At 41.9% G+C, this 27,624-nt stretch overlaps 1 protein-coding gene across 1 annotated transcript in view; it reads right to left on the bottom strand.

Moving 5' to 3' along the window:
- grin3bb (glutamate receptor, ionotropic, N-methyl-D-aspartate 3Bb) overlaps nt 1-20,570 on the bottom strand; it is a 73,790-nt gene extending 53,220 nt beyond the window's left edge. Inside the window, exon 1 of the mRNA XM_048559387.2 lies at nt 20,142-20,570. Coding sequence (XP_048415344.1) covers nt 20,142-20,570 — 429 coding nt within the window. The remainder of the gene's footprint in view (nt 1-20,141) is intronic.
- Nucleotides 20,571-27,624: the final 7,054 nt, after the last annotated feature.

Here is a 27,624-nt window from a genome sequence, read left to right as displayed (position 1 = left end):
GTACTCCACATAAACATATTCCTTCCTTGTTGTACAGTACAATTGCTTTATCAGATATAAAGCTGGCTGTGAAACAGTTTAAATAAGAATCTTATCAAAGCATTCATTGTGGTCCATGCTGAGGACATGTTTCATAGATTGTTTTGAGGTTTGAAAGCAGAATTTGAAACATTTTACACAGGTTAGAGCAGTAAGCTTGATAGAAGTGTATGCTGCTATCTTGTCATATTGCATTGGAATTTGAAAAGTTATAGCTTAGTATCATGAAGACAGTGGACTGATGCCCAATTTTCTTCCTTCCTTTACTGAAGATACTAAATGCTTGAAGGGAGAGAGAAGAAAGACAAATATCTTCTGGGTGAATGGAAGGAAACTGGAGAGATTAAAGGTAGAGATGTTGTTTGACTGCTGCTTGCCCAGCTGGCAGGTTGTGTTGAAATAGAGAAGAAAGGTACAAATCAGGAAAATCAGTAAATGAGAGAAATAGGCACTCATTTCATTTTTGGTGGAGTGTTGGTTGGAGGATTGTTATCCATTATCTATTCGTCTTCAACTCCTGCCAAGGGATCTATAACTCAGCTAAAGAATGAAACATGGAGTCTCAGTTTAACTTGGTATGGCACAAAGACTAGAAGGTAGGAAAGAAGCTTTCAATTCCAAGTTGTTTCCTAGCATCCTCCTTCCATGGTACCAGCAGCTGCGGCAAAGACAAATGGCCAGATTTTAGCGACAAAGGCCGATAACTCGAATTGTAAATTTCTAGGCTGTGCAGAGCCACCTTGGTCTAAAGGGCCTCTTCGAGCCAATTTTCCCCTGGGGAGGTGAAGGCAGGTTGAAGTTGGGCCTGTCCACTATCAGGCAAATCGTAGGTTGTCATGTGATTAGGGAATGAGGTATGATGGGGGGTAATGAGAGGCATATCCTCCATCACTCCTCGTTCCTTAATTCCACTTTCATATCCACTCACCCCGTATCCACAGTTTACAGACCTCAGGAACCATGTGGAGATTAAAAATAAACAAACTTCTAACGATCTAATAGAACTTTCATGCATATGTATTTGACAGTGAAAATGAACTCAAAAATAGGTGTGAAATTGGTACAGTTGACATGTCTACAGACAGATGTAAATAGGTTAACTTTGCAGGAAAAACATGGCAGGTGGAATATAGAACCATAGAAACGTAGAAGATAGGAGTGCGAGGAGGCCATTCAATCCTTTGAGGCTGCCCCGCCATTCATTATGATCATGGCTGATTGTCCAACTCAATTGCCTCACCCTGGTTTCTCCTCTTAACCTGTGATCCCATTCATCCCAAGTGCAACACTAGCCAACTCTTGAATACATTCAATGCTTTGGCATCAACTACTTCCTGTGGTAAGAAAAAAATATAAAACAGAAAGCCAAATATTACTTAATGAAAAAAGACTGCAGAAAGCTGCAGCGCAGAGATGTGGAGATCCTCTCACATAAATCACAGAACTCCAGTTCAGCAGCTAACTGGGAAGGAAATGAATGTTGGCCTTTATTTCAAAGGGAACAGAGTACAACAGTGTTGAATGATAGAGTGGACACGATGGGGCAAATGGCAGACATCTGTTCCGAGTTTTTAATGTCCTATTATTGTTTTAGCTCCCATACTTGAAACAAATTTGAAGTTCTAAAATCTTATGTTCAATTTCTTACAACAAAATAATTCTGTTCAGTTGCCACAGAAGCAGATAATCTGTAATGTTCTCTATAAACTGCCAATCAAATTGTGTACACATAACTCTCACTAATATAATTGAGTTTTAAAATTCAGCCAAACTTTCTAATGACACCACAATGGTATTTTGGATATATCAACACGGAACTCTGTTGAAAATCTATTACAGTCACAGATGGGAATTCTTCCTCTAAACTACACTGATTAGCCTGTCAATACAGCAATCCATAGCTTTTTTTTACACTCAGTGACTGCCTGAGACTGTGTTCCCTTCCATAATTAAAGAGCACGGGAAGTTGAAAACACTTCAGATCATGTTGCTTGGACAGGTCATACCCACCCTTCAAGTGCACAGGAGTCAGCGAGTCAGAGATATACAACATGGAAACAAACTCTTCGGTTCAACTTGTCCATGCTGACCAGATATCCTGAATAAATCCTGAGTATTTGGCCCATTTCCCTCTAAACCCTTCCTATTTTATACCCAGCCAGATGCCTTTTTAATGTTGTAATCATACCAGTCTCTACCACTTCCTCTGGGAACTCATTCCATACACGCATCATACTCTGCATGAAAACATCGCCCCTTAGGTCTTTTTTAAATGTTTACCCTCTCACCTTAAACCTATGCCCTGCAGTTTTGGACTTGCCCACCCCAGAGAAAAGACCTTCTCTATTCACCCTTTTCCATGTTCCTCATGATTTTATAAACATCTACAGGTCACCGCTCAGCCTCTGACGCTCCATGGAAAATAGTCCCAGCCTATTCAGCCTCTTCCTACAGATCAAACGCTCCAACCCTGGCAACATCTTTTCTGAATCCTTTCAAATTTCACAATATCCTTCCAATAGCAGGGGGACTGGAATTGCACACAATATTCCAAAAGTGACCTAACCAATGTCCTGTACTGCCGCATTATGATCTCCCAACTCCTATCCTCATTGCAGGGACCAATAAAGACAAGCATACCAAATGCCTTCTTCACTATCCTGTCTACCTGTCACTCCACTTTCAAGGAACTACGAACCTGCGCTCCAAAGCCTCTTTGTTCAGCAACGCTCCCCAGGATCTTACAATTAAGTGTATACTAATTCGTGACTCCCACGCTGCAGGTTAAGTCCCTTGAAACTACCGTAATTGTTAGAAATATATGTAACCACTACATATGAGGATAAATAAATCAATAAAGCAATAACATCTGCAATAGAGCAAGACTTCCTCATTAGATCCTGTCCATTATTTGTAAAGATCTACAGCCCACAGGGTTTTTGTCACTCTGTGAAAATCTGGCCTTTTGCCTTTTTCTCTGTGTATGTCATGGTATTTGTGTCCTTTACCAAATCCCTTTCCCTGGCAACTTACTGAGGTTTGAACCAGATGGTTTACAACCTTGCGGTTAGGTTATATTTGACTTCAAGATGAGTCGGATCATATCTCTGCGCCACCACTATGGCCATAACAATATCCATACCTCAGCTGAAAATATCACCCGCTCAAACTTTACTTCATGCTTTGATTGTTTTTATTCCAACAGTCTCCTGGACAGGGTTTCACTCTGCACAGGTTTGTGCTTTCCAAAACTCAACTGCATCTATCTTAATATTCCTTCACCATCTCTGTCAAACTGAATTTTTGATTGAATCATTTTTAGTTTGAATGATTTTTATTGTTGAACGATTTTTATTATTGAATGATTTTTATTGTTGAGTGATTTTTATTGTTGTGTGCATTTTACAGTGAGAAAAACATCAAAAGGAATAACCAGAAGGCAAAGTACTGGGCTAATGGTAAGATTCTTGGTAGTGTAGATGAGCAGAGAGATCTCGGTGTCCATGTACATAGATCCTTGAAAGTTGCCACCCAGGTTGACAGGGCTGTTAAGAAGGCATACAGTGTTTTAGCTTTTATTAATAGAGGGATCGAGTTCCGGAACCAAGAGGTTATGGTGAAGCTATACAAAACTCTGGTGCGGCCGCACTTGGAGTATTGTGTACAGTTCTGGTCGCCGCATTATAAGAAGGATGTGGAAGCTTTGGAAAGGGTGCAGAGGAGATTTACTGGGATGTTGCCTGGTATGGAGGGAAGGTCTTACGAGGAAAGGCTGAGGGACTTGAGGCTGTTTTCATTAGAGAGACTAAGGTTGAGAGGTGACTTAATTGAAACATATAAAATAATCAGAGGGTTAGATAGGGTGGATAGGGAGAGCCTTTTTCCTAGGATGGTGACGGCGAGCACGAGGGGGCACAGCTTTAAATTGAGGAGTGAAAGATATAGGACAGATGTCAGAGGTGGTTTCTTTACTCAGAGAGTAGTAAGGGAATGGAACGCTTTGCCTGCAACGGTAGTAGATTCGCCAACTTTAGATACATTTAAGTCGTCATTGGATAAGCATATGGAGGTACATGGAATAGCGTAGGTTAGATGGGCTTGAGATCGGTATGACAGGTCGGCACAACATTGATGGCCGAAGGGCCTGTACTGTGCTGTAATGTTCTATGTTCTAAAATACAGTGAAATGCTTTCCCACTGTCACTGCCATCCAATGCCATTTTTTATAGTTTTAAGAATAAGAAAAATATAGAAAGATATAGCTTCAAGAGAATCCATCAGTCTTGAACCAGTTCATCATCAATGATGCCTGATGCTGCTATCTACACCGGATGCAACCAAAGTTGTAGTTGCCACTTTTCGGGCACCATCTTTCCCACTGGGCCAATGCTCCTTCACCAACACCTCGCTGCTGCCCGCACCAGACCCTAGTCACATTTCCTGCAGCTGGGCCTACCGAGTCGATGTAATGTCCTTCCACCACCGCTTCGCTACGTTGGAGCGCCAGACCATCCAACCAAGAGGTCACCAATCCTCAGGGACTCTCTTTCGCCCCTGGGCCTATCTCACCAATGTCATCTCTGCTAACCTAGCAGCCACTGATTCCAAAAGTAGATCCCATGCTTTCCTGGGAGGGGCTCCCTCCAGTCCATGCTGGGCTCATCTGCCATCACAAAATCCATGCTGGAATCACTGAAGTTCATGCTTAGCTGTCGCTGCCGATGCAGCTCGAGCTCAGGACAAGGGGTAAGTAAAGAAAAGGCAAAAAAAAACAAAAAGAGAATAAAAAAGAAAAGGAAAACAGTCAGCCTAGGAGCCCTTTTCCACTGCAATCTCTATCAGGTTCCCTGATTCCAGGTACTCCCTCACTAGCTGCATTGTGGGTGCACTTCCACCACATTGGCTGCAGCAAATGAAGAAAATGTCTTACCAGCACCACACTTTCAAGTGCAGTTCGGAATGGGCCGTTGCCACAGATCTGCTGCACTCCCTGTAGAGATGAATAACTTTAAAAGATTTTTAAAGGATTTCCAGTGACTAATTTCAGAGAATTGCACAGCAAGACTTTTCCTATAACATGCAAAACTAAAGGCAACATCGGCTACATACTGCTTAATGGCAAATAGTTCTCCAAATTACCTTTAAGTTTTAATAAAGTAAAACCTCACAGAGTTACACTTCACTGCCCTCTCTCTGCAGAATTACAATTTTTACAGGGACTAATCCAACACCATTCTCAGCTTCAAATGAGTTTGCTTTTCATAATTTTGTAACATCAAATAACCAAACACTTAAAACATAATTATTTCAGTTTCCAGAAAATGCCTGAACAAAATGCCAGCAGTTAAAGCCTGTCAATTTGTTTTCCTAGCCATACCAGAACAAATCTTCCAGATTCCTGAGATTGCCATGGAAACAATCTTTTTAGTCAAAAACAACCTTGCCTCTGTATTTTATCTAGTAATCATCAGATAGGGCGTACTTTGCCGTCTGCCGGCCACATGAACTGCAGTCCTCCGTCTCTCTGCAGACCTCGCTTGCATTTTTTTCCAACCTGAAATTCCAGAGACTAAAAGTTTGTCCACAGTCAGTCCCAACTGCTCCTGCCTTTGTTGCAAGGTGTGAACATTTTGTCACTGTACTATTGACTTGACCCCTGTCCTGGCCACATGATAATCAAGTCACAGAATGTAAAAATGTGATTTTAAAAACTTTAAAACTTAAGACCTAAGTCTCCTCATTATCCTATTTTACTTTGAATTAAACACAGTCCTAAAACACCACCATTGCACAAAACCTCACATTCCATCAAAGAATCAGTTTTAAAAATCTGAAATCTCAGCGCCCTTGGCTGAAAACTGAGTTTGACTGAAGCAGAAAAAAAAGCGTATCTAAGAGAGAACTGGGATTGGCATTTCTGTCAAAGCTCAGTAACAAAGGCCGTAAACATTCTCAAGGCTGACACTTGGCACAGCCATACTAGTGAGGCATCTCTCAGAGCTGATTAAATGTCTGGTAGCTTGTTCGAAGCTAATTGAGAAATATAACAGGCCTGCACAAAAATCTGTTGAGGTGTGAGGCAGGAGTGAAATGAAACAATCTTCTGAAGGAGTAAGTCTGAAAGTATCTGTGTCCTATGCACGGTTAGCGAGAGTTTTGGGATATGATCTTCTGGTACTTTGTGGTGAGCCATTTTTATATCTGGACATCATATTCACTATGATCTGAAATGTGCATTTTTCTGTCCTACATTCAGGTAAACCAAGTGAGACTCAACAGAAAACTCTCATCCCAGTTACTTTTTAAAAAAAATCTTTAAGGTTCTAGCTGTGCTTCTCCCCTCTACTGAATATGCACTCTTACCTCTCCAGTTTCAAGTTCTGTATCAAGGACATTATCCTCAGCTGAAATACCAGGCGCCTCACCTCAGGAGAAAATACCAGCTGTGGAAGACATGTACACTGGGTTGACCAGAATCATGCTGGGAGTTAAGTTATGAACTCCAGACAAGATAGATTTATACACACGTTGAATGTGGATATTTCCCTAAACAACCTGTTCAGAAATGTAATTGTTCATTTTCTGGACCAGTGAGGCTGACTGGCCGTCATTATTTACTTTTATAATTTTAAATGATACTTAGGTTTTAAATGCTAGGCTTAATTTCATGCAATAAGTTTAATGAGCACTTCATGTTTGAACTCACAACACTTCCGGACGAAATGCTGTTTTTGTGAAGGTAATGCTGAAGTAGTCAAATCAACCAGAAACTTGTGGCACTCTGCGACTCAAAGGATACCCCCTTCTGGCTGATCCTCATATTATGTGTCTATTCATGTGTCTTTTATTTTGTGCAAGTTCTGGGCTATTGTCGCGTACCAAATTTCTTGTCTGTGTAAAAGGAAATTAATAAAAACACCATAGCAATATGCACACCAAGGAAAAAAACACTTACTGTACTATGGAACAGGGTCTATTTGAAATCTAACTCAACTCTTCTGTTGGCTGACACGACACATAAATATTAAATTCTCACTTCCAGGCTGCAGAAGTATATCTTGACAAACCAGTGAAGTTCAATTTAATCCTGTAATTGGAGATCCCTAGCCACCACAGTATGTCAAAATTCAGCACAGATGATCAATAACCCTGTTCCTTTCAATAAAGTCTTAGACACAGCTGTCAGTCAGAGGTACTACCTTGGCTGAGCCAGTTCCAAGATGTGTGCCTCAGTGGCTGAGCAATCATGGTATCAGACAGGAATATGATCCAAACTGAAACAAAAAGCTGTAACTAACTGACAAGTGGGAGATGGATAACTAATCATTAACAACTACAAGGCAGGATTTGTCCTTAGTTAACCTACCTGTGATACCTAATATTAACCATCTCTGTATGCAACCTGCATTAATGAATCACAATCCCTTGTATGCTAAATCACTTCATTCACAACAATTTATTTGTGTTTTTAACTCTTCTGCTGTGATTTATAGTGTCTATCATATTCCTTGTATTTTTCCACAAACTCATCTGATCCTGTCCTCTTTTTTTAGATACACAATGGTTCTTCTTGACTTCAATCCACCAGCCTCCTCTCAAAGTGGATCATCTTTCCCACTTTCACTATCTCTAGTATAATGATCTCTAGCATTTCAAAAGAGATAATTTCCTATACAGTAGCATTTTACACTGAACAATCACACCCAATTACCCCTCCCCTTCCAAAGACACTTCCCCATGCAAGCAGAGGAGCTGCGACATCTGCCATTACCCATCACTCCTCTTTCACTGACCATGGCTCCAAACATTGCTTCCAGACCAATGTGTTTAGTACGTAAACTAAAACAGAAATTGCTGGAAAAGCTCAGCAAGTCTGGCAACATCTGTGGAGAGAATTCAGAGTTAACATTTCGGTGTCCTCTGTAGGGAAATGCAGAAAACGTAAATAGAGTATTCTGAAATAGCACCTAACAATTACATAAATCATGAAAGTTTTTACTGGTAGATTGTGAAAGCTAGTGCTGTATAGGGGTGTAAGAACCGATGCTGAAGAGTGCAGTCAGCACTACCCAAAATGATGATATCGCATGGACTTAGGTAGGTAATCAGCTATAAGTCTTGCAGGAGTAAAACTTCAAATTGAGGTCTCCCTAATTCTTTCAATAACAGCATCCATCATACCAATGTAATTTATATCTAGCTGTTGTCATACAATAAACTACATCTTATTTAAGTCAAGAGCGTCCACTCTTTGGCTCATAGATGATTTTCTTCTACCATATTAAATGAAGCCAAGATTGTATGCTGCCACTAGGATGGTGATAACAAATCATCAGAATAACTCTTACATTATGATGAGCTGTAGTGAAAATTCATCTGAACAAGGTGACTAGTGATGCAGATTCCTCTCTGCTGTAACATATGAAATTCTGGCAGCTGTAGAGATCTGAAGATTCATCAGAGAGAGCTTTAAGAAAGCCACATGAGGAAACAATCAGCAGCTGAAAGAATTGAGTATTCAATAGCCCTATAGAAGAGAACCTTGAGGCAAGTTTCTAAAGAGTAAAGTCTTCAAATATTCGAAGACAAATGTGGATAAGGTATTGGTGAGCAGGGGGGTGAGAGGCTCTCAGGGGTAGGCAGAAATGTAGATCTGAGATTCCAGTTAGCTATGAGCTTATTAAATGGCAGAAGAGGCTCAAAGGGCTGAATGGTCCATTATTCCCTGTTCATTTTTATACTTGTTTGCAATGCGGGTGATGGTAAAAAGCATTTCAGACTTGATTAAAGTTGTGCTTCAGTTAGCATGAGTTAGAAACCCCTTGAATTTATAGTTCTAGTCAGTTACACATTGTTGGGTTAGTCCTGAATCAAGGAGAGTACAGAGACCAAAGTTGAAATCCCTAGTGACAAGGAAAATCTTTATAAATAACATGGTTTACATGCTGCACAAGCTTTAACTAGGCAAAGCACTTACAGATATTATTCAGCAACACTTCCATAGTTACCGAGTATCATGAAGCAGGAGGAAGGGAAATCAAGGGCCACAGCAACAATTTATGATTTACCTCACAGAGGTACAAATATCTAAAACCGTTGAGGAATCAGGAATCATTTATTAAAGTCATAATTAGTGGGATTCATCTGGAGAAGCTGCAAAAGAAAATCCATTTTACTAACGACAAATGGTGTTCCTCCATTTAACGCAGAAGTGCAGGAAAACCGCTAAGTACAGCAATACATGGTAGCGGCCATGATATACTTTAGAAATAAAAGCATTTAAGTGAGGAAAATGAGTAGTCACATTAGGAAGGCATGACTACAGAAATATTATTGCCAGGAAGGTTTCAAATTGCTAAATATAACACAAAATTGGGCATCTTGAAGAAAACAATTCCTTGTGTGTAGAATTGCTTCAAAGATAGTAAGGCAGAAGCTGAACAAGCTAATATACTTTTGTATTTGATGGGACTATAGCTGGTGTTGTAAAAGCATACAAAATAATAAAAGGAACTGACATTTCAGGGATGTTGTTAAATTTAAGAGGGTGCAGAAAATAATTACAAGGATGTTGTCCGGACTGGAGTGTTTGAGTTATTAGGAGAGGCTGAATAGGCTGGGCTTTTTTTTTCCCCTGGAGTGTTGGAGACTGAGGAGTGACCTGATAGAGGTTTATAAAAACATGAGGGAGATGGATAAGGTGAATAGCCAAGGTCTTTTCTTTAGGGTGGGGGAGTGCAAATTAAGAAGACATAGGCTTAAAGTGAGAGCGGAATGATTTAAAATGAACTTGAGGGGCCACGTTTTCATGCAGAGGGTGGTGCATATCTGGAATGCGCTGCCAGAGGAAATGGCGAAGACGAGTACAATTACATTTCAAAGGCACCCAGATGGGTATATGAATAGAAGGGTTTAAAGGAATATGGGCCAAATGCTGACAAATGGGATTAGATCAGATTGGGATATCTGGTCGGCGTGGGTGAGCTGGATCAAAGGGTCTGTTTCTATGCTGTATGATTCTATGACTGTATGATCAAGGTCTATAAGCCTTTGACAATTAATTTAATCTTAGAACAAATAAAATTTTTGAAGAGAAATATTTATCAGAGTAGTTTAGCAAATGGGGAATTCACTGATAATTTCATGTATGATCTCCAAGCGGTAGAGAAATGAGACTTTGGAGCTTTGACGTCAAAATTCAATTGCTATTGGGATTGCTAATGAGTTGTTGTTAGATTAATCACAGTTCAAGGAAAATTTGCCTCAAAATAAAGCCATTTTGTTCATGGGTGAAGCAGAAGTCTAGAAGTAACGTAGACCGAACCTTAAAGGAAAGGATCATAGTCATTGCAGGAGATCAGCAGAATCCACTCAGTCTAAACACATACATTTCAAGCTAGTTCACAGAGTAGGACAGACAGCAGATAATAAGTCAGTTTTCGTGCTCTCGAGCAAGGAGACCATATAGACACAAACAATGCCCAGTTATTAAAAAAGTTATATGTGAGGCAATAGATCACTTTGAAAAAAAACATGGTTAAGTAAGACATAATCTCAAGGCAATAAGAAGTAAATGACTACTCATACAAAGTTCATAAGTTTAAGTTACAATAGAAGAAAAGTCTAAAGTGTTTCCATCGAAAATAGATGATCCTGATCTAGCATTTAGGAAAGAAGGCATTTATGTCAATGGGCCTCTCACCAGTTTCAAGTTTGATACAGAGGCGTGTGTCACTATGTTATCAAATAGCATAGCATGGTTGAAGGATCACTACAGCTCACTGCCAATCAATTACATGCTCCAGGCAGTGTGACATTTAAGATTAAAGGTAAAGCTTGCTATACAAGGATTCTCACTCTTGAGCATGAATGCATTTTTTAAAACTTTTAGAAAAATGGGAAATTAATTAAAATTAAGTGACCATTGTTCAAGGATCAGCCAGCAATGGAACAACAGGTCAAAGAAATTTTTGCTACTGAATAGCCAGTCAAATGCAACTAGTAGAAGATTTTATAGAACTTCCTAGATTAATAGTGGAACAGAAGACCAAATCTACTGAGACAAGCTATTTTAGCAAAAGGAATTTGTTTCAAACTGACAGCAAGGCCGAAACCCATGACTATTCGAGGTTGGCAGAAATGTTATCCACAGCTATCAACTCCAATCGGCAAAGTTTGTGAGGAAACATAAATGATAAGACAGCAGTTGAGCAGCATACCCTATTTGAACACATTGATGAATCCTCAACAGATGAATTCAGACTACTCTACAGCTTGGTGAACAGACAGTAATAACAGATTCAAGCTTATAAATTCATGGGGAGCATTTTATTCTTGTATTTTGACAGGAGAAATCATCAGTACCAAAGACAGAGATCATGCCAGGTGAGGTGAAATCTCGAGCCGTACAACTGAGAAAGAAAATGAGCTGTTTTGATCAGTAATGCAATCACTAATCACTGTGGGCAAAAAAATAGGTGCTTAATCTAATGAACCAGTTGAAGTAAATAGTCTATACACTTATGTTCAGGTTCACTGGCAAATTGAAAATAAAGATCTGTTCTTGTGGATGATATAGTGCATGCAACTCCATGGAAGCCAAAACTGAAATGGCATGATCGATGTACACAGATTAATGTTACACCCAGGAACAAACTGCCTGTTTTAGAGATCTGGGATATCACAAAAAAGGAAGAAATTGCCTGGCCAAGAGATCCAGGATACAGAAAAAAAGAACCCACTAGATTCACCAGTATAGCTATCCTCCTCCATGATCAAAATCTTTGAGATTAAAAGTCCTCTGGATATTACAATAGTACAATTGCCTGTTCCATCAGATGTCCTCAATGAAAGAACTCCAAGAGATACAATGCTCTCGATTTTAAAGGAAGTTACAGACCTCACGCTGTTCAGAGCAGTGTCAAAGTGAACAGCTCAAAAATTCAACCCAGAGACCTACCATTCTTCCAAGTTCAAAGATCATGTGTCATGGCTGAACAGTGAAATCTCCAGATTGTCTGAATTAGTGAAGTCTGAGACATGGGGGGCAGATAGAGTAATGGTAAATGTAATTATACACTCTAACGTATAATATCAATAATGGGAAAATGCTTGGGGGGAGATGTACAAGTGTGTAAGTGTCAAAAAGAGTTAATGTCGTGGGGTGCGCTAAGTTTTTCCCAATATAATGATGGTCACACAGATGTAGGCAGTGGAGCAGCTATGAATCTTGAAGAAATTTATAAATCTCAACATGGACAGCAACAGCTTCATTAATTGTATAAAAACGGAAAAGAGAAGCCAAAGTAAAAATAGACCCTTACAGAATGGGGCTGGTTGGCTGGTTACTTCTATTATTTTTCCAAAGTCAGCCAAATTGTCTACCCCTTTAAATAAACTGCCAATAACTGTAATGCAATACAATTGATGATTTCCATCAAGCACAACAAATTTTTACTACACTGAAAATGCCTTTTGGATTTTTTTTAAAACGTGACTTCTTTCAAACAGCTTAATTGCTTCTTTGTGTTCTTTTGGTGTTCCCTCCTCTACTGAAGGTAAAGAATCTTGTTTGGGTTTACCTTCCACAGACACCCTCCATTTCTCTTACAAATGGCCATTCTTTGTTTGTGAGCCCGCCACACTATTCAACTACAAACTGCATCATTGTTGAGCCTCACCCTGTCCTTACTGATGTTAGTAATTCACAGCAAAGTCACTATCCAGCAAATCATGACTTCCATCTGATTTAAGCACCACTCACTAACCACCCCCCCCCCTCCCCCCCCCACCTCAACAAACCTGGTACACCGAGATAACGAGGTGTAGAGCTGAATGAACACAGCAGGCCAAGCAGCATCATAGAAGCAGGAAAGCTGACATTTCGTCTAGGCCTGAGATGTCAGCTTTCCTGCTCCTCTGATGCTGCTTGGCCTGCTGTGTTCATTCAGCTCTACACCTTGTTATCTCAGATTCTCCAGCATCTCCAGTTCTTACTATCTCTGAAACCAGGTACACCTGCAGGGCGGGAGGGGAAGGAGTCTTCAAAATCCAATGCACTGCTTTCAACTTGACATCTTTCCTGCATTTAGTATTTACAATTAAACTCAGAGAACATCAGTCTCAATTATGCTACATGAGGTCACAAAGGAAACAATAGAAATAATAAAAATGGGTAAACCTAAGGCAAGCTTGATGGATACATCATCATAAGATGAGATAGGACTCAATCAATACATATCACTGGAAAATCACTGAGACTTAGAATGCAATCCCAAAATAAGACTGAATTTGAAATGACTAATGAACATGAGTCCTGTAAACGGTTGACTTGGAACAAAGAAACCTCACCTCAGATACAGACTGAGATGTGTACATACCATTCACCTGGCCTTATAGAATATGTATGATTCTCTTAGCACTGCACTGACACTGCAGACTTTCCCAAGTGGATATAAATCATTTCATTTTGTCTGTTAAAAAAACTGGTATGCAATGGAGCACTAACTGCTATTCCAGAGAATCTCCCTGTGCTTTTCTAAAGCAGTGACTTAATATAGCAAACAGAAGGAAAATGAAAGAAAGCAAGTCAAGTTTTATAAAGGCAAATCAATTAAAAACATGAATAAAGAGAAGTTATATGCTTACATTGTACACTGCATTTGCAGATATCAGGATTCAAACAGAAACAAGGAGAGCGAAACCAATGCTCCAGTGTAAAATGGATCATTACTTGATTAACACCATTAATTCTGTAATTTTTCATTACAGTTTCCTCCCTTCCCGCTCCCATAGTGCTGATTCATGCAGGGTTCTGGTTCTAAGAAAAGCATTTTTAATGTTGCCCAAATCTTTGACAGGTAGTCAGATGTTTTATGATGGAGTGCATCATGCTTCAGCTCAATCTTGCCCTCAATTAACATTCATTCCTAGCAGAAAATACTGCATAGCGTCTGGAAGTGGGAGCCCAGTTTGATTTTCCTGTAACTATGATAAGCTAATTCAACACTGACTAGAAATTACCTACGAACTAACCTACCTGTCTACTCTTGAATTACCACATAATTCACCCCTACCAATCTGAGGACCAGATCCACTTATCGCTGTGGATTCGTTAATACCACATGGATCAGCTGATTAAAATAAAATTGATGTGTTTAGGGGGACACGAGGCAATTTAAAGGGGTGAAAGGAATAGAATGTCCTGACAAGGTTAAAAATGGATTGGAAGAAGCTTGTTGAAGCATAAGCATCAACATTAACCAGTTGCAATGAATGCCTAATCAATGTGTTTGTTTGCATAGAAACATGGAAAATAGAAGCTGGTGGAGGCCATTCAGCACATCAAGCCTGTGCCATCATTCAATATGATCATGGCTGATCATCCTACTCAGTATTCCCTTACCCTTAGCCCAAAGAACAATATCTGATTCCATCCTGAAAACTGAATAGCCTCAACTGCTACCAGTGGCAGAGAATTCTACAGGCTCACCACTCTCTAGGTGAAAAAATTTCTCCTCATCTTAATTCTAAACGGGGAGGCAAAGTAGGCTATATCCCTGACTCCTTAAATTTCTATACTATTGCAGTAGGTTATGTTAGTTAGTTTTCGTTCTAAGTGTGCCACTGCACTCACAGAGGGATTCTTGGATCTGGTAATTTTCTAATGAAGCATCTATTCTTTAAAGTTGGCGGCAGGTGATCATGTCAATAATTCTGGATGAGGATAATAATTCAGACTTCATAGATAAGCTTCTCCTAATCCATAGCTATTCTACTCATGGAGCTTGATTATTCCATTGAGGAATTAAGAATAATGATGAAGTTAACTATCCCAACCACCACTGCCTCTCCTCCACCCCACACTTTCCTAAAGACACTGATTGCTGCTTAGGTGCAGTTTCTAACAGTATTGAACATCCTCTGAAATACCACCATTCTGCCTGCAACAATCAACTATTCAATCATAAAAGATTAACAGACGGATGCAAAACTGTGTATACTCTGAACAATGATACTTTTTTGTTTAGACAGTGAGGCAGAAATTAACAAAATTGTACATTTACAACACTAAAAATATTTTTTGAAAGATAGATCAGTTATGTAAGAGGAAAGAGAAAGCAGAGGGGTGAAACAGAAAGGAAATCAGAACAAAAAAATGAGCAGCTGTTTCAAGTTTTGAAAAAAAATTGATTAAAGTTTTATCTTTATTTGTTTCAAACATGTGCAGGATTAAGGTTTGACTAGCTTTTTTTTATTAATGCTACATTAATGTTTATTTCTGCAATGAAAATCTGAAATCTTGTTAGTCTTTGTGATCTGGCCACAGTCCAAGGATTAAAACAGGAATAATCTGGGAATTTAATTTTTGAATTGAGGTAAGAAATGTTTAGATGTGATCTGGGAGGAGATTGCCAAACAATCAATCCAAAGGGAAGCTTAGTTAAAAGGCATCCTATTGTCAATTTCAGAAGGCTATCTGAGAAAGCCCAGAATTTCCAGTTAGGAATGCCCTTTTCCCACTTCTTCATAAATTCAGAATGTCTGACCTTGTGGGGGCAACATTTCAAAAGACACCCCACTAAGGCTTGTTTCTTGCCCATTCTTCTTCATCTTTGAGTTTGGAGAACATGAAGGAAATCACTAGTGAGTTTAATCTCGTCCATGCCCAGTGACACATGAATCTGCAGCACAATTCACTCAACGAGAACTTACGAGAAGAAATGTTGGCTGATTTTCTGTCCGTAGTTTAGGTGCTGCCAACTTTAGTGCATTAGCATCAGTTTAGCTATACTAATCTCACCACTGAATGAGGGTCGAACTTGGGGTCACCTTGCATAGTACAATTCGTCAGCTGGTTTCAGGTGGTAAAATAATGTGGCACAATGAATCTTCACACAAAACAAAGGGCAGCAAAATGTTGTTTGTCACAATCACACAGCAGCATAGTGATTGAGAACCTGCCAACATTGTGCTTAAGTTGCATTGACTGGAATTGGATTTTGATCAGATATGAACTTTCTTTGATAATGATTCTAATCTTTGCACTGCAGATGCTCAACTCTAAAGTTAATTCCAGTTATAATGAATTTATCATAACCATGTTGAGCATATTTTTTATGACCTGTAAGTATTAGCATCAATGTTATAATTAAGCTCAACCCTATTGATTCTTTTAGCTAATTATTATTCAGTTACTTCAGGTGGAGGGCATATTGGGCAAGAGCAGAACAGAGTTCAGTTGTTGTGCTCTCCATTAATGGAACACCCAGCAGTACACACCATTTAATTTCACACAAGAATGATAGTTGTTTGGGTGGTACACTGCCTGTATGCCTGAGGGTCAGGGGATTATAGTGCATGAAGGAAAAGTACGCTACTTCATTTGTTTAAGGCTCATCCTGAAAGAGGACTCCAACATATTCAAGTGCTGGTTGGGGTGTTCATTGCCCACGAACACAGGATGGTATAAGCCACTCTTGCCATAATATATCTCAGTGGACTGCAGTCAGTCAAAAATAAAATATGACTGCCGCACAGAATGATTACAGTACTAACTGATATAGTCCTGGTCCGTTCCATACAACTGCAATGATGACACTATTTGGCATTGCCCCAGGACTGCACCAGGAACTATGCCAAAGGGCATCTTAGTAATTAGTAAGTGAAATGCTGAAGTATATGGCATTTAAACTAAACGCACCAGTCATTCATCACTCACCCAAAGCCATATTACTGCTGCTATATTTTATCACCAAAAATAATGCAGTGCATTCCACTTTGTACCAATTACAACCTAGATACAGCACACTAGTGACACCTATTGATGTTAAGACAGCAGTGTAACAAGAATGGTGATCTGCTCAATGCTATCAGTCGTTGTCACTTTAGGCGTAAGCTTGCAAACGTTAGCCTCTGCTGGAAACTGTGAACTTCTTGATAGAAGATCAGGATCAGCTACAATCTTCTCAAGACCAAGTCGGCAGCTAACACTCACTCGAGGTATGGAGCAAAGGAAGGTGGAGGTAAATAATGGCATGTCTCCAGCCTGGCAGAGTGACAGTCATACAGCACGTCTTCTCTACATTGACCTACTCAAGGTGCTGACTCTCACGAGGGTGTGGCCACTTTTACATTTTCAGGGTGTGAGACACCAGTAGCGCCCCCTGCATGTTCCTCCATGCTGAGCATACCTGAGGTAGTGGTGGGCTGCTGTTATCTGTTTGGACAGTAAAAGTGTTCCTACAGAATTAAGATGGGAGGTCCAGGCTCCTGTCTTGGAGGGGATCCTGGAGGAGCAGATATTCCTATATACCCATTACCCACGGCCCAGTGATTAACTGAAAAAGTTATGCTGCAATGTGCGCTGTAGATGGTACACACTGTAATCACAGTAGATGGATGGTGGAGGAAGTGGATGTTTAAGCCAGCTGATGGCATGCCAATCAAGTGGGCTGCTTTGTCTTGGACAATACTTAGCTGTTGGAGCTGAATTGTCCAGGCAAGGGTAGTATATTCACTCTCATTCCTGCCCCTATGCTTCGTAGATTAGGGACAGACATTGGACATTGCTTGCCAAAGAATAAGAAGTCTTTCACCTACTTCTTGTAGCCACTGCATGGCCATTCTTGAGTTTCTGAGTCAGGGGTGAGGGCCATGGAAGTGATCTTTGTAAGGCAGTATGGTCAGAGCCATGTCACAATCCAGCAGGGACTGAACATGCTGACCACAATACTGGGAAACAATGAAAATGGCCCTGTGTCCAATGTGTATGAAGATAAATAGGGGAATGGTAGGACACTAGTCTGGTCTGGGAGATGGCAATTACAATGAAGGTACAGGAGAAGTGGTTGAACTCTCTAGTTGGAGAAAGGACCTGGCTATTATAGTTGTTTTTCAAATAGCTAATCTTTAATTAGGAGATGTTTCTAGTGGTGGGTGAAAGTAGAACAAGAGGGCATAGCATCAAAATTAGGGGGACCATATTTAGACTGAATTGAGGAGGAACTTCTTCACCCACAGGGTTGTGAATCTGTGCAAGTCCCTGGCCATTGAAGTAGTTGAGTCTTCCTCATTGAATGTTTTTACAGCTAAGGGAGATAATTTTGTGAATAGTAAAGGAATTAAGGGTTGCCGTGAGAGGGTGGGTAAGGGAAACTGAGGCTACGTAAAGATCAGCCAAGGATTGAATGGTGGAGCAGGTTCCAAGGGCCAGGTGACCTGCTCCTGCTCCTGGTTCTTACATTCATCTCATTACCCTTGGAGGGTCTGAGGTCAAAGCACTGACTCTGATGTAAATTCCACACCTTCTTGGCTGAGTATCACACCGGGTGGTGTATTTACCCCTTGAGCTAATGGAACAGATGACATTTCAAACTGTGATAACAAGGTGTAGAGCTGGATGAACACAGCAGGCCAAGCAGCATCATAGGAGCAGAAAAGCTGACATTTCGGGCCTAGACCCTTCATCAGATGACTTTGTTTTGGATTCTCCAGCATCCGCAGTTCCTTTTATCTCTGATACATTTTAAACTGTGCAAGTTTTACGTTGTAATTTACACTTAAGTGATAAAATAAAACAAACCATCCCACGTTCGAGTTTTGGTCAATAACAACAGAACATTTTTTTTGTGACAATGGTAACCATTTTCTTTATGTTCAAGGCCTCCCAACTCCCAACTGTCTGCCTCTCTCGGGGTTAGGCATTTGGAGAATATACTGCGTTCCTCCACCCACGTTTTGGCAGCGACATGAGTGCCAGCCTGTCCATTCGAGATCATTAGAGATCGCAGGGCCGGGAGAAGGGGTCGCTCAGCTGCTCTCTCAGTCAGCTGCAGGGTGAAGTCTCACCAGATTACTCAGGTTCACGGTGATTGGCACCAGCTAATCAGTTCGCTGGCGGTCATTTTAGTTCGAAAAAGGAATAATTTTAAACAGCGCAATTCAGTTTAAAACATCTCTTATTGACATTGTGCATCGGGTTCAGTACAGTACCCAATATTGTGACCAATACAGAACGGAATGTCTTGTACTGAAGTGAGTGATCTCTCTTATGGTCTCGCTCTGTCGAACCGAAACTGATCTCCGATGTGACCGGTTAATCTGGATCTCAGGATGATTCACAGTGAGCGCGCCTCCGGAGCGCAGCGCTTCCAGGTTTAAATCACCTGCTTTCAAATTGACAGGTTGTCCAGCAAGGAAATGATTTATTGATTAAGAACCATTCAGTTTTTCACTGAAGCTCTGCCACATACAGGAGAAAGCTCCGGATTTAACCCCGGGGGGAGTCCAAGAGGGGGAACCCGAGTGAAGCTCTCTCTCTTTTTTGGAGTCTGCTTCGATTCTAAACTGCTCTGAGACTGGGATCCACTCCACAGCACACCACTCCACAACACACCACCGTACACCACTCCAAAGCACACCACTCCTCAACACAACACTGTACACCACTCCACAACACACCACCGTACACCACTCCACAACACACCACTCCACAACACACCACCGTACACCACTCCACAACACACCACTGTACACTACTCCACATCACACCAACGTACACCACTCCTCAACACAACATTGTACATCACTCCCCTCCACTGTACATCACTCCACACCACTGTACATCACTCCCCTCCACTGTACATCACTCCACATCTCTGTAGTACACCACTCCACACCACACCACTCCACTCCACAACATACCATTTGTCCACCATTCTGCTCCACAATACACCACGATACACGTCACCACTCCACAAGACACAACATTCCAGTTCACATCAGTCCCCTCCACCCTACTCTACAAAGCATCACTCCATCAGCAAAAAAAAATTCACTCCGCATGATGTTACAAAACACTCCACTCCCCAATTAACCATTCCATTCCCACAGCACTCTACTCCAAAATACACCACTCCACTACATACCACTCGACTCCAGTCCTCAATATGCCAGTCCACAATCTACCACTCTACTCCGCTATACATCACTCCACAGTAAGCCACTCCACCGTACACACCTCCCTGCGCCAAGTTGAAAGGAAGAGCGGAATTTCCAATTCTAACGCTAACAGAATTTGGAAATCTCGCTTTGCCACTTACCTCAGTGGCCAGCCCCTCTCCTTGCTCCATGATACTGATGAAAGGGATCTCCAGGAAAGATGCTAAAAAATCCATCTGCACCAGTTGGTCGGCAGACTGTGGGAATGCCAGAACGGCCGCGACTCCCCGGACCACGACAGACTGACAGATGGATTGCAGGAGGGACTGCGGGTCGGGCCGCCAGCCCTGACTGCTGACCATCTCTAGGCTCAGGTTGTAGGGCAGGAGGTTGTCCCTTAAAGCCGCCTCCACTCCTTCGAGCAGCGCTTGTTGCAGGAGGGCTTTCCGGGGAGAGGGTAGCACAGTGCCCAGGCTCACGGTGTGTCCGATCCGGTTCAGGATATGGCACGGCTGTGGGTGAGACTGGCACAGACTGAGGACAGCGTGCAGGAAGCCGAGCAGGGTCCAGAGGCGCTGCCGGCACTCCATGGCCGGCGTGTGAGCTGAGGCTGTGGGGCAGCGGTGTGTGGGAAGCCCCGGCTCCGCGCCAGCTCAGTGCCTCAACTTAACACTCTCATTGGCTGGGGGCAGCTCGGAGCTGGTCACCGGGCACGGAACGGCACCGAGAGAAGGCACTGAGGTCAAACCCCGCAGCCCCCGTCGGGTTTTCAACTCTCTGCTGATATGGGAAGATTTGGGCGAAGAGAGAGAAAGAGATAGAGAGAGAGAAAAAGGCAGACAGAAGGTAGATGGAGCGAGAAGGTTGAGAGAGATGGTAGAGACAGACAGAGGCTGCGAGAGAGAAGGTAGAGAGAGACAGAAGGTTAAGAGAAAGAGAAGGTCGAGTGAGAAAAGGTAGATAGAGAGAAAATGGAGAGAGGAGGTAAAGAAAGAAAGATATAAGAAGGTAGAGAGAAAGAAGGTATGAAAGAGCAAGGGAAGAATAAAAGAGAATGAAGAAAAATAAATTCAGGAAAGATCTATAAATCCAAAGGTGGAACCAAATAGATCAAACAATTGGAGGAAGCAAGGATCTGAGGATGCAAAATTGCAACAGAGAGACAGAATGTAGAAATGAGAGAGACAGAGATTTAATGTCCTGTGGTGTTACACTGAGGTGAAGGGACATTTAACATTGATTCCTGAGTTCCAAAGTTTCCTGCCTCCTTTCCCCAGCGGGGCGAGGGAAGCTGGGTTGCTCTGGGTGGTTGGCGGTATTAATCTCAGCAGTGAGGGGTTCCCCGATTCCGGAGTCAGCGGCACCTTGCAGGATTTCCAAAGCTGGGTGTGATCCACTGGGCTCCGGTACAGCTCACCTATTCCTGACAGGGGAGTTGGGAGAGGGTTTGGCGGGTCGGGGGGACGTAGCCGGTAAAAACCCCGACGGTTCTGCTTCCAGCTGCCCCTGCCAGGGCCGGCCAGGGCTCCGAGACCTACTCTGTGAGCGGCTGAAATCTGAAGCCGTCACCCCGGACACAGAGGCCCCTGCTACATCCAGAAGGCCCCAAAGTATCCAGCGGCTGATCCACCCTCCAAATCACCGGGACCGTCCCGGGCTGGAGGCTGAGCTCTGTATTGAGGAAACAGCAACTGAACGCCTCTCACTCAAACTACCAACAGCGCTGCCCAGTCCCTCATCGCCAGTCTTTCTCCCGCTTCCAACTCGACACTCTCCTACTGCAACTCATTCATTGGAGAACTCCCGGACTGTGAAAACTCCGCAACTCACAGAAACATCAAAGGAGAGAGGGGCGCACGGTATTTAAACAGGGGAAGGAAAGACACACACAGGGCAATATAGAGAGATTAACATTGGAAGCATGTGCCTTTGGGAATATTCCTACGGAAGGGGATCAATGGGGAAAGTGTGCCTCAATTTGGATTACTCTAGCTCAGGGTCGGAACAGACAAGAAAGGTGAATGGCCTCTGTTTTCTGGAAGGGTCTGTGCTTCTAAAGGTTTGTTAAATCTGTCTTGTGCCGCACTTATAGTGTCCTTCCTTCTCCATCTTACAGCCTGGGCAGTGTATGGGCTCTGTCCCTTCAACTCATTTCCTAATGATAAGGAACCGTCCTGTTATTCATTTCCAAGCAAAGAGGATGGTGAGCCTGTGTGAGGTGGGACTGGAATGTATGTCAGATACACAGACTGTATTAGCCGTTTTGCACAATATTTAGTTCCCAATAGCCGAGGGGAATAAATCTATCTGAAAAGCATTTATTGGCAATTCAAATAGCAGCAAGCAGGCTCAGATAGCACAGGGCCCCCGGGTGAAATCATAGACTGGAATCTAATCGCTTCCTCGGTGTTGATTAAAAATTAATCGAAAATAGTAATAATACACGACAGGGTGCTCAGTCACCTGGGAAAACCGACATTGCAAAAATCCTTCTCGAAAATAGGACTGCCTTGTCTAAAATGTAACAAAAATTATTGCTGGGAACACATCAGGCAGCATCCGCGGAGAGAATAACAGAGATGAGGCTTCAAGTTGCTGACCTTGAACTGGAATTTTCGCGAAATGGTCGTCAATCGCAAAGATTTACTCTCTCCCTCGGGGCTGTCAGACCTGCTGAACACTGTCAGACTGTTCGGCTGTTTCACACTTCCAGCTTCTGCAATACCTCTCCAGTTTAAAAGTGGATGAGAAGGAATATTTGAGATAACAAAGTGTGGAGCTGGATGAACACAGCAGGCCAAGCAGCATCTCAGGAGCACAAAAGCTGAGAAGGAATATTGACCTGTTCACTTTCTTTTTGAAGTTGTGCTGCCACTGAGGGATGTGTAACATGCGAAGGAGTCGGACCAGGGACACCGAGGGAGAAACTGCTCCGCTGTCTCTCTGCTAAAGATATTGACAGCTGTACTACCGAGCCATCAAGCAGGCCACCCCGGACCTTAGCTTTTTTTCAAACCAACCTGTTCGGCAATTTCAGGATACACTTCCGGAGCAAGTGGAACTTGAACCCGGGCCTTCTGGTCAGATGTAGGGACACTGCAACTGTGCCACAATGCTCTCCAGCCCCAGACTTATCCAAACACCCAAAAGCAGAAACCCACTGGGTTCAACTGAAGACAAATAACACAATGATTCCAGTTAGAATCGATCCAATTTTCAAGAATCCATACCCTGCAGGATTAGGATCACAGATGCTTTATTGTGTACCTGAAACCATCCAGAAAGTTGTTTACCAAGAATCCTCAATTCTCTATATTTGACATCTTATAGATATTGCCATAAATTGCACAAATGATTTTTGTTTGATTAAGTCAACCAGTTGTAAGGTTTATGATCTAATCCAGGAACAAAATGGTGGATATAATTTCAGTTCGGAATTTAGCCAGCTGTAGATGCTGCAAATCTGCCCAGTGTGACAAATCAGGTCATGGTGTAACCGTTCCTGGACTTTCCTCAGGAAATTGTCAGCATTCGTTTATGTTCTTCTCAGAGCTAGTGGAGGCTGTGGCTGCAGCCTGACCTTTGTGTTTCATTCCTGGCCAGTACCTTGTATGGTGAGGGCTGCAAATGGAAAGCTTGTTTCTTGACAGCTTGAAATACCCAAATCATAGAATAATTCCTGGAAACAGGCTGGTTGGCCCATTGAGTCCACACCAACCCATTTGAAGAGCATCCAACCCAGGCCCACCTCACCCTATCCCTCTAGCCCTGCATTTCCCATGGCTAACCCACCTCATCTGCACATTACTGGACATTATGTGCAATTTAGCATGGTCAATCCAACTAACCTGCACATCTTCAGACTTTGGGAGCAAAACCAGAGCAGCCAAAGGAAGCCCACACAGGTATGGGGAGAATGTGCAAACTCCACACAGACAGTAACCCGAGGCTGGAATCAGTCCCTGTTCCCTGGCACTGCGAGGCAGCAGTGCTAACTATTGAGCCACTGTGCTGCCCAGTACAGCATTGAGACTGAAGCACATTACTGAATAGAAATATCATTAAAAATACTCAGAGGTAAGGAGGTGAATCCATCTCTGAATTGGAGATATTGGAGGAAGAGACTGCACCTATTCTGGAAAGTGGGATTATTCAGGTTGCTTTCTTCATGCAGTAGTTTGTTTCCATGGGGATGACAGGTAAGGAATACTCGTTTAGTATTTACTTAGTTGCCAGAACATTGACTCATTGAAAAATAGCTTTGACACAAAGCAAATAAGTGTACATTACACCTAGGATGTGGAAGGAGATGAAATGGGAGGGTAGATTCCATGGTCAGGTAGATTGCACATGAACAGTGGAAGAAACTAGACTGATAATTGAATGTTTTTTTTCTCATTCTATGTTCTGTTGTGTTCTTCACCATAGTGTGTGTAGACGTCAATACTAATATTTGCAGCTCCAGTCTATAGGAACTAGGTTAATTGATTAATATATTATAACATTCATAGTAAGTATTTAAGTGTTATCCCTGGTTGAATAGTGACATTGATGCCTCAAAATTAGAAGGATGTGCCTTCAATCTCAAATGAGAATCTTCGGCACAAATCTAAGTTTTGAAGGAATGCTCCATTGTTCAAGTTGTTGTCTTTCAGGTGATATGGTAAACCAAGGATGTTGGCTTTCTTAGCAGGTCATGACGATCTGAAGTAGATCAGAAGCTTGTTTTATTGTTCATGCAATGTGGGTATCACAGGCAACACCAAAATTTATTGATTAGCCCTAATTAACCTCAAGAAGGTGATGAGGAGCAGCATTCTTTGGAGCAAACAGCCCACATTACATAGCTATAGCCCATTGCTCTCAGAGAAGAAATTCCAGGATCTGGACACAGTGAGAGCAAAGGAGTTGTAATCTATTTTTATGTCAGAATGATTTATGATTTGGAGGGAAACTTCCAAATGGCAATGTTCCCATTCACCTGTTGTTCTTTGTTTTGAGAGTAGAATCAGAAATTGGAAGGAATAAAAGATGAAAGAGTTGGGGAAATTCAGCAGATCTGGCAGCATCTGTGGAAAGAGAAACACAGTTAATGTTTCAAGTTCAATAACTCTTCTTTGGAAGTGAGAATGACTGGAAAATGATGGTGTTTATACTGTTGAGAGATAGGGAGAAGGAGGGAGTGGGACAGATGGTAAGGGTACCTGTAGCAAGACAAAGGGGGTGTTCAGGGAGTGCTCTAGGTAAGTAGTAAGTAGTAATGACAGGTATGAATAGTAGGAAATGGGTCAAATCTGTTGGAGAGACACGGGGGGGAGGTGGTGTTGGGAAGGTGGAAGAGGCTATGATTAAAATGGAGGACAGAGTTCATTCTCTGAACTTGTTGAACTCAGTGCTGAGTCCTGAGGCTCTAAAGTGCAATCTTCAGCAGGCACCCTCACTCCTAATCAAATGATGGACGAATACCTCTTATAAAGCATTTGAATGTGGCTGGGATGCAGATGCTACCCTAAGGAATTCTTGTAGCAATGTCCAGTATCTGATATGATTAGCATCCAGCAACTACAAAAATCTTCCTTTATACTAGGTGTGACCCCAGTCATTGGATGCTTTAGCTTTGATTCCCATTGACTTCAATTTCACTCGGGCGTTTTGATGCTATGTTCAGTCAAATACTCCCTTGGTGCCAAGGGTACACTTACCTTACCTTTAGAATTTAGCTGTGTTTGCTCTAAAGCTTTATGAGGCCCGAAGCCAGTTACCCCTATTTCTTGGATCATATCTTGGACCACTCAACTAATGTCATGAAGAAAGGCAGTTTATCTAATCACTTAACTAATTTCTCTTTATTGGGTCCTGTTTTGTGTAAGTTAGTTGCCACAACAGCAGATATTGAGCAGGTGAAGATCATGGGAAGTCCAGCCTTCATGGTACTTGGCATGATTATTGACAACTGAGGAGACCAATTCTTGATTTGCAAGCTCTCGAACAGTTGAGGCACAGGAATTCCAGGTTTGGAAGGATTCTGGCACAAGTTGACTCCATCCACTAGCTGTTTGGATCTTGTAGGTTTTAAACCTATACCTGATTTTCAGGTTGTTCTGGGATGGTTGTCTCTCTCAGAGCTTTCTGCTCCCTCCCCAGCTGGTCAATGTCAGCCAGTCATTGAAGTATTTACAAGTTCTCACTTACAGGTGTATAGTTCACTACAAAGCACTGCTTTTGATGTTCTGAAAATTTCCAGAGGTAATATATATCCTGCCACAAACAACTGGCTTTGAAATAGAATTTAATGGAGATTAACTCTACTCTTGCTATCTGACATTCGTAATGGACCGAAGACAGTGCTAATGGAAGCATTCCAACACTGGCCTTGGTTTCTGTACAGAACCCATTCACGAGGGTTGACAACTGCTCTGTATTCTTGCATTTAGTTGGAGATAAATAGTAGATGGTTCTAGCAGACATACTTTGAAAGGTGTCCAAAGGATGTCTTGCTTTGGGCAGTTCATTATCAATTACCTTTTTGCCAGTGGCATTGTTTGATATTCTGCTACTTTTTATTCATTCATGGGATGTGGTTTTCATTGACTGGGCCAATATTTATTGTCCATCCTTAGTTGCCTTGAGAAGGATATGGTGAACTGTTTCCCAAACCACCTGCAGTCCACTTAGCATAGGTTGACCCACAATGCCATTAGGGAGAGTGTTCCAGGAGTTTGACTCAACGACTGTGAAAGAACCATGATATATTTCCAAAATAAGATGGTGAGTGGCTTGGAGGTGAACTTGCAGCTGTGGTGTCAGAATATGACAGTGTTATTGAGCACAGAAAGAACTCTATACAGGAGATCTCTGTCTCTCACAACATCCATGCCACCACCTATAATTCACTGAACACAACAGACAGCCATCCCACCTGCTCACAGTCTCTCCTTTGAAATTGTTTTCCACAAACTGGGTGCTGACCAGCTGCTCACAAGTAAGTACATTTATATCTGACCAATTTTGTTTATACGTGAGATTCACCTTTGGCCAAAAATAGCAACATTTGTTTTCAATTTCTTTTAATCCTTCTTACTCCTGCTTCTCCCAGTATGGAAACTGAGAACACACACTGCAGTGTTATTAATATGTGTATACTTGTACGGTTTAATACTATGTAGCAAAATCAGTCAGCCCATGACTTGCCCTGCCATTTGTAATTACATGTATACCATCTGCACTTAGTTGTGAAATTATGCCTACTTTAGTACTTAAACCATAATATAGCATCAGAGTATGAGCAGCAAAGCTTTGCAAGTTGTTTCCCCTGTCTGTTGAATTTCTCCCAGATCACATTAATGAGAGGTAGCCCCTTCTGGTTTGCAACATGTAGGATTACTTGCTGAAACAAACTCTTGGAACATTCATTCAAGGACATTGGCTTCTTGTTTTGCAGCTTGGCACAAATGCTTCCAGTACTGACCAATTATTACTTTCATGAGCTAATACAATCTGCTGTCTTGAATGAGCCTGTCACTGCACCTAACTATTGAATCAATTAATCTATTGCTCTTGTCCATGTATCTGTATTAAGGTATTAGCCTTGTGTATAACACATTCTTTGTACTTCCTGTAACATGTTTCCTATAATTTCCCAAT

This window comes from Stegostoma tigrinum, chromosome 30, assembly GCF_030684315.1.
Source record: "Stegostoma tigrinum isolate sSteTig4 chromosome 30, sSteTig4.hap1, whole genome shotgun sequence".
Lineage (NCBI taxonomy): Eukaryota > Metazoa > Chordata > Chondrichthyes > Orectolobiformes > Stegostomatidae > Stegostoma > Stegostoma tigrinum.
This window is presented reverse-complemented; position numbering and strand designations above follow the sequence as displayed.